At 36.6% G+C, this 10,155-nt stretch overlaps 2 protein-coding genes across 2 annotated transcripts; one reads left to right on the top strand and one right to left on the bottom strand.

Moving 5' to 3' along the window:
- The first annotated feature begins 2,503 nt into the window (after positions 1-2,503).
- On the top strand, positions 2,504-4,318 carry LOC109206574 (UPF0481 protein At3g47200-like). The gene is made up of 2 exons (XM_019369408.1): positions 2,504-2,610; positions 2,907-4,318. The coding sequence occupies exon 2, from the start codon at positions 2,963-2,965 to the stop codon at positions 4,286-4,288; it is 1,326 nt and encodes a 441-aa protein (XP_019224953.1). The 5' UTR covers positions 2,504-2,610; positions 2,907-2,962; the 3' UTR covers positions 4,289-4,318.
- A 557-nt stretch (positions 4,319-4,875) lies between these two features.
- LOC109206575 (ubiquitin-conjugating enzyme E2 32) lies at positions 4,876-9,614 on the bottom strand. The gene is made up of 5 exons (XM_019369409.1): positions 9,238-9,614; positions 7,306-7,437; positions 6,495-6,579; positions 5,717-5,880; positions 4,876-5,634 (listed from the first exon to the last, which is right to left on the bottom strand). Exons 1-5 carry the CDS (start codon positions 9,532-9,534, stop codon positions 5,221-5,223), a joined length of 1,092 nt encoding a protein of 363 aa, XP_019224954.1. The 5' UTR covers positions 9,535-9,614; the 3' UTR covers positions 4,876-5,220.
- Positions 9,615-10,155: the final 541 nt, after the last annotated feature.

The following is a 10,155-nucleotide window of genomic DNA, read 5'->3' as shown; positions in this document are numbered from 1 at the left end:
GCAACTAAAAACAAAATACCCCCCCCCCCCCCCCCAGTTAATTTTTATAGCTAGAGTTAAAAATTGTGGAGGGTACTTTTGTAAACACCCAATTTTTAAAATAGAGAATATGGAGGGCATTTTTGTAAACAACTATTTTTCTTAAAAATTATGTAATGCATTATAATTTTAATACACCACACCAAACAGTAGATAAGAAATAATATCTGCATAACTAATACTTGCATTACTAACACATGCATTACTAATACATCTTATTCCGCACTATTCTTACACACCCTACCAAACGACCCCTAATGATTTGTGGTAAGCAAAAATTTTCAAGAAAGACTAGTCAACTTGTACACGTTTTAGAGCTTAATATAAGTAATTAATGTGTTATTACCGGATCTTAATATGAGTACTTCATTGGGTACATGTTTGTGACCATCTCACAAGAGCACAACAACAACGATCCAGTAAAATCTTACAAAATGGGGTCCGAGGAGGGTAGTGTGTACGCAGACCTTACCCCTATCCCCATGGGGCAGAGAGGCTGTTTCCGATAGACCCTTGGCTCAGGAAGACAAAAAGAAAACAAGAATAGACAATATATCAGTACCATCGATAGAAATCATAGAAATAGTAACAACATCATAAAAACCATAAAATAGATGACATGCAATAACAATAACCTCCGGAACTATGATAAAACAAAAAGGAATCTCACAAAAGCACACTTTTAATTAATAATATATATATATAGAGAGAGAGTAAACGGAGAAACTCGAACTAAGAAAGAATTATCCTACATTTGTATTTAAAGCTACTAATGAACTCGTAGCCAACACTCTAGCTCCGCCCTTAAGAATATGCACGAGCATTAAATAAAATGAACCACATGAATCATAAAACTGAAAAAACAAGTTTGTAGAAGACCACCAAATCAATTGACCAAAGTAGCAGACTCGAGATCAGAAACACGTGCAGAAATTGTGTTCAAAGACAACAGAACCAAATATAGTTACTAATATGTGATCTGGGATGATTAGATGAGGTTTCCGTGTATGTGTCTTCGGGAGCATCTTCTCCCGTGGGATCATAGCCAGTTTTTCACTGCGAGTGGTTATCTAAAGTAAAGGTGCTAAGGTACCCCGCTCATAAGTCATTTCCGCTGCATGGTCAACTCTTGCCGGGTTAATGTATTTGAATTAATCATATATTCATTCTTACGCGTTGAGATGCCTATTTATAATGGTTTGTCCTGCATCATTAGTAGCTTGAAGCTATAGTTTAAGAGAAATGACAAGATCGTCAAAAAAGGGAGGCACTCAAGAGGGTAAAGGGGGAAAGGATGGGTGGCCCCCTACAAGTTCTTGAAGTCGAATGGAACAAAAGCGCATATAGGAAACGTAACTCAGACCTATGGTACTTCCTAGGACTCTCTAGGGTCCTCTAAAATGCCACCACTCCTTTGTGCTTCCATGGACTGACGTGTTCTTGGCAATGAAAATAAAGTTTGTAAAAATGACGGGTAAATAAGGTGGGGTTTAGGTAATAAAGTTTGTAATAAAGGTTGGGGTTGAATTACAAACTATAAAAGATTAAGGCAAATTGTACAAAAATAAAAAAGGTTTCCAACAGTCACATTTTTTCTAATAGACGTGCTTTAATTTCCCACAATTACTATTTTATTTTACGTTTCCCCAAATATTTTTATAAGTTTTGGTTATGAAATATTATTTTGTAGTGGATGTCTATAACTCCTAAAGAAGTTACTCCCACTACTCTTCTCCATTATGTAGATAGCTCTCACTACTTCTCACTATTATAGTTGTAACTCCCACACCTCCATGACCTCCCCATGATCTTCCTCCATGATCTCAAATGTTTAATGTCATGTTTATGGCATTCTTTTGTATGCCTCTATGTAATCCTATAAATAGAGGGTTTTGGCATCACATTGTATACACTTGAATACATAGAAGAAATAAGATTCTCTCCTCTCTTCCTCTCTACATTGTTGTCTATTTTATTGTTCTATATTGTTACTTTGAGCTAAGTTTCGTAACAGTTTTTCAATTATAAAGCTGTGATTTATAGTACTTATATATAGCTTTTATAAGCATAAATTTTATTTCAAAAGTTAAGAAATTGAGGTACAAATTTATATCTAAACTTAAATACGTTTGACTCCATAATATACTTTATTATTGTATTCTCTTTTTATGAGTATATTTCATCTGTCTAAGCCTTGACCGCTAGATATTACCGGTATTTGGAAACAATAAAAGAGAGTAACTTTACATATATGCAACTTAAAACAAAGTCTAAGAATATTTATATTCTTTGGTTACTCCAATACTGTTTCCAATTCAAGATTCTTAGAGAAGTAATTAATAAGCTTTTCTTTGTAACAATTCTTTGCTTTCTGACAAAACAAATGCTTTTCTCTAAATGAAGTAAACAAATGAATTCTCCTATCTGTGAAATTCATAAGAAGATATAAAATTTTATTTTTAGACACATTGATTATAACACCTACCAATCATCATATTCCTTTATTTTATGGTTTGTCATCATCAAGATATTTGGACTATTTCTCTTTAATATCATTGCTGCATTCATCTGGTAAACTAATTTCAATCTTCTCAACCTTTAATTTCATATATTTGTTTCTCTTTTTCTTTCTTTTTAACCTTAGGGGCAGTGGAGGATTTAGATTAGATGTACCGTAATCGACAGAATTCACTATATCTAGTTCAAACTATATATGTGTGTTGACCGTCTAAAAATCCGGGACAGATATAAAAAGCACAACACACTCTGACTCTAAATCTTGAATTAGTCGATGCTTAAAGCGGTTGCTAGGGGTGGGTGGTACACATTTGAGGTTTTTGAAAGTTTTTTTTTTTTTTTTCCTGCAGGGTTTGGTTAATTCAATTATAAAGATTAATGAAATAAGAGGGAACCAATTCTACTAATGTCTCAAGGAAAGATGAAAGAAGAAGATATATCCTATACAAATATCAAAACCAAAGATCATGTGTTACTCGATATCGTGCAAGAAGAAGAAGATCTTGTAGAATCAATTGGCGAAAAGATGAAAAATATCTCAAGTTTTCATCGTATCAACAGAGTTCCTCAAGAAGTAAAAAAGGGAAGTGAAAATAGTTACTCTCCTAAATTAGTCTCGATAGGTCCTTTTCACCATGGAGTTGACACACTTAAAAACATGGAGGAACAAAAGTGGTGTTATCTCAACACGCTCGTTAGTCGAAAACCAATAAACACACAACCCATTTTAGAGAATTGTGTGAAAGCACTTAGAAATTTAGAAGAGAAAGCAAGAAAATGCTATGGAGAAGATACAATTGATCAAATTGGAAGCAATGAATTTGTCCAAATGATGTTACTTGATTGTGGCTTTATCATTGAGGTTTTTATCAAGCTTGCTTTAAAGGGTTATCGACGTAGAGATGATATGTTTTTTAGCAATTACGAGATGTTTTTTCGTTTAAGATGTGACTTAATTCTACTCGAAAATCAAATCCCTTTTTTTGTTCTACACCAAATATTTCACTTAGTTCCAATTCCTAAAGAATGTAATTATTCCCTTATTCAACTTTCTTTACTCTTCTTTAGGAAATTAATTCCAGGTGAAGGACTCATTACTATAGAGAAATTTGGCCCTGAAGTTCACCATTTATTGGACTTAGTTCGCCAATGTTATCTCCCAACAATTCCTCAAATTCAACCAAATGGGGTACAAAAACATTTGCACAATGTACTACATCTTCATGCTGTAGGGATCAAGTTCAAGAAGGCAGTAAGTGAAAGTGTTATGAATGTAAGATTTACCAAAGACAAAGTATTGGAAATTCCAACTTTGAAAATACACAACTACTCTGAGATTTTATTCAGAAATCTAATGGCACTGGAGCATTTTGGTTCAACAAGTATGCGAGTGAGATATCCAGCGTCTGATGTTCGTACAACAGTATCCACAACTACTTTACGGGCTCACAGTAACATTGGTTCGAAACACGTTATGTCTTACGTTTACCTCATGAAATCTCTTGTAAGGTCTGCAAAAGATGCAAGCCATTTAATACAGAGGGAGATTTTGGACAGCAGTTTATATAATGATGAAGAGATTTTTCAACTGTTCCATAAGCTTCATGTTGAGTTTGATGTCAAGGATTTCTATTATAGTGGACTTTGTGAGAAAGTTAATGGATACAAGAAGAAAACAATGTGGAAAGTATGTTGCCAGAAACTCAGCAATGTATATAAAAAGACTTCCTAAGGAATAGCAGGCTTGACTGTTTTCTCAGTAGTTTCTATTTTTACTGCAATTTTATTTTCTTTACTAGCATTTTTACTGCACCACTTTTGAGAAATTTTAGTTTTCATTCTCCTTTCATCAGTTTCGTTTTGATATACACCATTATATGCAGATTCCAAATTATCCCATTAAAGGAGTGCTTCTTACCTAGATTTTCTTCATTCCACAAGGCTCGAACCCGAGACTTCTGGTTAAGGGTGCAGGGATCTTATCCATTCCATCCCACCACAACCTCAAATCCGAGACTTCTGGTTAAGGATGAAGGGATCCTATCCATCCCACCACAACCTCAAACCCGAGACTTCTGGTTAATGATGGAGGGATCCTATCCATCCCACCAGTGATTCATGAAAAAGTTGATGCAGATTGCAGCCAGACACTACAGCTCCTGAGATACAGAACTGTAAGATTCCATTTAGTGACTCGGAATAATCATCAAACTTTTGCAGTGAAGTAGGTGGCAGATTAGAAATGAGTATAGATTCTGTATTACCTTGTTTCTATTATAAAAATGAATTAGCTTAATAGCCCATCAATCTCCTCTAAACTAAAGACAAGTACATCCCTGTTATTATTATTACTTGAAAACAGCCATAAATATTCTTAATACGCGTTTCGAACAGAAAGAAGCAAGCTAATGTGTAACTAAATTTCTTTACTTCATCTTAACTTCTTCACATGATCCTTCACATCTGAGAAAAAGGACCCTCTTTTATCTATACAAGAACTCTGTCAAAATAACATATGGTAATTTCATGTTTACACGATCTATATAGTTGATGTCACAACAGCAAAGGGATAAATATACTACATATTTTCTGGATAAGCTGGCCCAAGTGGAGTAAATTGCCAAACATATTCCCAGTTGAACTCCATATTTACTGCTGGTAGATTTAGGATTCATCCATGAAGACAGCACCGTGGCCATTAGCTTTCATGAATTTCTTTAACAGAAGTACAAGTATAGCAATTGTAAGTCCAACTGCTGCCCATGTAAATATACGATCATCAGCCTGCCTCGAAACGCTCTGTTGAGGTGTATGCAGTACCCGAGGCTCACTTGGCCGTGCAGCAGGGAGCTCTATAGGTGCCTGTACAGGTTCTGCATCTAAAGCCAATTCGCGTCTCTCTTCAATATTTGTGTTAGCATCAGATGGATTATGAAGCCTTTCCTCAGCAGTCTCGGCGCTGGGGTTTTCAGGACTCTCTTGGACCTCATCCTCTCCATTAATGTTCTGTATTTCAGGAGCTGGCAAGGAAGTAGCTTGAGGAACTGGGGGTGCTTTGCTTAGCATGTATTCATGAATCTGTAAAACAAACCAACTATTTAACGCTTGAGCCTGCAGACGATGGATTGGATATCAAAGTGATATTCATATAATGTTATACCTCGTCAATCAGCTTCTGGCGCTCGGGAGTTCCATATCTTGGAGCCGTTTCACGAGATTTAATAGCTAAAGCACGCCTTTCTTCCTTTGTATAGTCTAGTGATCCAAGGGCACCATTTGGGTTGGTGGGCATAAATGCAATCAGAGCTACCAGCGCAGTCCGAACTGCAAATCATAAGATATTTAAACGCTAATTAGCTACCGTAGCTCCGTCTGACCAAAAGATGGAAAGCAGCATCCATTAAGACAAAAGACTAAACCACACAATAGCTTGCGCACTGCAAACTGCTTTTTTCTTGTCAATACAACTAAAGAATAATAATTGCAGGCCAATAATGTATTGTATATAGTCGCCAATCCATATGGGTTGCTCACACTCTCCTATTTGATTGAGATTTTTGCATACTGTGGGTGTTTGCATTTTAGCTTTGCTCAAGTACAGGACGCCAACGGCAATCATATAAGTTATACCACATATTCAATCATATCTTCTGACTTTTAAATCCATCAACACAGCCTCAAGCCAATTTTAAGTTCACTCAACTAAATACAGCCATAGGTTAAAAGCACAGGACCATATAATTTCAAGAAGGGAAAATGCCAACTCATACAGATGAAGATACATTTTTATGTCCTAACATGACATTGCCTAAATTTGCATCCCCCCCCCCCCCCAAAAAAAAAAAAGAAAAAGAAAACACTGATGCAACAATATGAAAGTGAATTATTCATTAAAATATAACATAGTGCAAAAATGGTAGAGAGAATGATGAAGTTACCACTCCATGACGGTTGCCAGTGCTCAGGGTGATGATTCGAAATGCTCAAACATATCTTGGTTTGGGTTTCAAAACGTCCATTGGGCTGAAAAGAGAATCAACCATGAGTTAGCAGAGTATTAAACATGAAATGCATCGACTCTAAACCCAGATGGTAATGGAATGGGATAGGGTTTTGCTTCTCCTGTTAGTAGCCTATCCCAACCCACAAGACAGGCTCCCTTTTCCCTGCACAACTCATGTGACCACCCACTGCTCCCAACAATGCCATATCTTCTCTTTCAGTTTGTTCGTGCTTTTCCCTTTGGTTTGCTTTTTCCAATCTTTTTCGCTACCCTCCCGAGAAAAACTAGGTAGTGGGGGGGAAACTTGGGTCACACTTCAAAAACATATTCCAGATTTGCACATGGAGCAAAGCAAAGACTTCCTGAAGTACTCATTTTATTTTATGAAGTAAGAGACTTTCATTAAAGGCATCAAGAAGATGCAAAACAAAAGAGAGTACAAGTAATCGACTTTCCTTCAGTACTCTTCAGTCAGATCTTATCCTATGGTAAGACTTTCCAAAGATTTGCTTACTTTCCACTTGAATTACAAACCTCCTTAGCCTCTTTTTCCCAAGATACCTGCTATTTATCCTTTTTTTTCACATCAAAATTAATTAGCACCCTGCCCAGCCCAATCTGTGAAGCCCGCTTGTGGCAGGTGAGGTTAGACCAACATCACTAGCCCCATTCTGATCTCTACTAAAACTTATACCATAAAATGACTTGAGTAGTAAGACTAGCTTTTAAAACAGCAAGAAACTTACAGTCAAAAGCATGAAAGAAGGAGGCTTGAAAGGATATTCGGCAGGCAACTGGATCCGTCCATGATAAATCCCCCCTTCAAACTCAGAATCTCGTGGACCCCTGATTGCGAATTGCCATTCAAAGATGTTCTCCTGAGAATGTAACATAAAAGTCAGCTTAAGTTGTTGTGTCATCGTACAACTTCCAGATTAAAAAATAACTTGTTAATAGAAGATAACTAGTCATTTGTCGTAAGAATGTGATGCAAGATAGGATATTTCTGAAAGCAATACCTACAGAAGCTATTATGATTAGATCCATTTACTAGTGATGGATTCAAGAATCCAAAATACACACTGTCACCTCATAAGGGAAGGAAAATGCCCAAAATCAAATCCTGACCTATTTATATCATAACAACAGAATGGCATCAAACTGAGCTAGAAGAGCACGGAGCTCATTCATCGTTAGTGAGGTTGATTCTTAAGCAGGATCAACCATAATCCTTAACATATTTGAATTTAGAACACAAAAACCACTATGCCAAATCGTATCGAAGCTTAAGAGTTTTATATCATGGGCATAGGACCACTATTACTTTTAAATAGTACAAATCACGTGTTGCTGCCTTGTTCAATTTGTAATTTAGTTTATTTCAGCAGTCGACAAAGAAGGATTTGTCAAAGCAGTTTCAAATTTTAAGACTTGTACATCCACGTAGGAATAAAAGTGAGATTTAGAGAACCTCTAGCTTTAAAGAATCTCTAATTTGCCCTAATTGACAAATTATACTATAAGAATGAAATAGGCCTGAATAAAGTAAAATGAATACAAAGGATGGTTAATAGGTGATTGGCAAAGTTACCTAGTACCTAGGTACCTATGTTGGTGGGAAGTAGCAGGTACCCGGTGGAATAGTCGCGCAAACTGGTCAGGACACCACCATCATAAAAGAAAAGAAACTGTAGTAGGTACAACAGGCATTAAATCAATCTAGCTATGTCCAATCCTCTAAATACTGCTTGACATAGAGACCTCATATATTCGAACTTAACTAGTCTGGAATTGAGTCGGTAGTTCACACAATCCTTGAAGTAAATGCAAAAGCGTGATAAAGTTTATCCAACAGGATAAACTTGACCAACTAGAAGATAGACAATTTGCACACAGCTGAACTACAGGAAAATAACAAATAACATATGCAAAACAGCACTGTAAAACCAAATTGGTACGTTGTATAAAATGAATCCAGAAGAAACTATGGAACACGAAGCATCACTAACTCAGCCAAAGGCCTAAATGGATAAAAAAGAAATCAAAATAATCAGATCAACATGAACAACCAAGAAATTCAAGCAGAAACAGCTATGAAAAGGAACATTATCCATAAAATCAGAATGCAATGAAGTTGAATCAACGAAACCCCTTCCTTGCCAATTCGGAAAACCATCAAACCTCACTTCCACAGTAAAAAAACAAACCGTATACAAACACATATAACCCCCCCCCCCTCCCGACACACCCTACACACATCTACATGTGCACAAACAGACAAATTTTCCTATTTATTTGATCGTTATTGCTTGTGGCCAGTAATTTGACCAACTTTCAGATGGATCCAGCAAATTACCTACACCTCCACTCGAATATATCTACAGTTTTTGCTCATGGCCAGTAAGTTCTACTATATTTCTAAGCTAAATCAGACTATATAAATTCTCAATTTCTAAAATTACCGATCGAGATTAGGAAATTTCGCACAACAATTTCAATTCACCTAATAAGTTAAAATTTTTAATCAAATATCAATTGATTTGAATCTCAGAAAGCAAACAATGTACGAAATTTAAATTATAGATCCGCCACATGTCCAAAGAGAAAAAACAGATGAATCATGAAAGGGTAGGGTAAATTTTCGTAAATATTTGGAAAATCAAGGATTAAAATGAAACCTCGAGAGGAAGGCTCATGAAATCATCGGAAGGATTAGATTGCATCTCTTTAACCTCCTGTAGTATTCTCTTCACCGCTGGATTTTTCAGATTATACTTATCCTCCGCCATCTCTATCGATCTGAGCCGCCACCGACCACCGTACGTCGGAATATTAAACCTACCGCCGGTCGAAAAGTTCCACCGATGATAATGATGAAAATTGGTGGGAATAAATAAGCGAAGACTTTGTTTTTGGGAAAAAGTGGAAGCGAGGGGGTTGGATTTTAAGATGAGGGAGGAGGACACGTCAATCATGATGACGTGGCAGTAAATTATTGGGTACAATGACAAACTCTTAATGGCTGTTTTCGTAAAGAGTGATTGTGAAGATTTAGGAAATTTATTTAGGCTAATCCTAAGGGGAGTGATAATGATTTGTTGAGAAAAAGGAGTACTAGTTAAAACTTTGCGATTCGAACTCTTCCATGTTTTTTTAGTAACTATCAAAATGATCTATACTTCTTCGCAACTCGTATAAACGCAAGGCATTTCCCACAAGTAAAATCTCAACAAAATAGTGTAAGCAAATCTTATCTTTACCTTTATATACGGTCGAAACCGGGCTCGTTCACTGCATGACAGGTCGGGACTGAAACATGATGGGTTGAAGCTTGACCCCAGATTATATCGAACCAAGGTACGAAGTTAGATCATCGAGCCCGTGACTCCGGAACCGACCTCGACTCCGAACAAAATCGAGGAAACTTTATCGGACCAAATAACGGAAGGCCAAAATATCCGCAATCGGTCGGATATCACGGTGGAAATCTCGGCACGTATCAAGGAGAGCCGATTAGTTAGCAAATTATGAGGTTTTCTACCTTTTAAAGAATTGTATCTAGAGTAGGACTACCCTACTATATAAAAGGGAGTCTG

The sequence above is a fragment of the Nicotiana attenuata genome, unplaced genomic scaffold (genome assembly GCF_001879085.1).
Source record: "Nicotiana attenuata strain UT unplaced genomic scaffold, NIATTr2, whole genome shotgun sequence".
Taxonomy (NCBI): Eukaryota; Viridiplantae; Streptophyta; class Magnoliopsida; order Solanales; family Solanaceae; genus Nicotiana; species Nicotiana attenuata.
The sequence above is the reverse complement of the archived record's forward strand: the minus strand, read 5'-3'. Positions and strand labels throughout refer to the sequence as shown.

Bases quoted from the DNA above. Each gene is read 5' to 3' on its own strand.
- LOC109206574 (XM_019369408.1), top strand. From the start codon at position 2,963: ATGTCTCAAGGAAAGATGAAAGAAGAAGATATATCCTATACAAATATC.
- LOC109206575 (XM_019369409.1), bottom strand. From the start codon at position 9,534: ATGATTGACGTGTCCTCCTCCCTCATCTTAAAATCCAACCCCCTCGCT. The intron at 7,438-9,237 runs GTTTCATTTTAA...TTACATTCTCAG, and splicing joins TCATGAGCCTTCCTCTCGAG to GAGAACATCTTTGAATGGCA. The intron at 5,881-6,494 runs GTAACTTCATCA...TATGATTTGCAG, and splicing joins CTGGCAACCGTCATGGAGTG to TTCGGACTGCGCTGGTAGCT.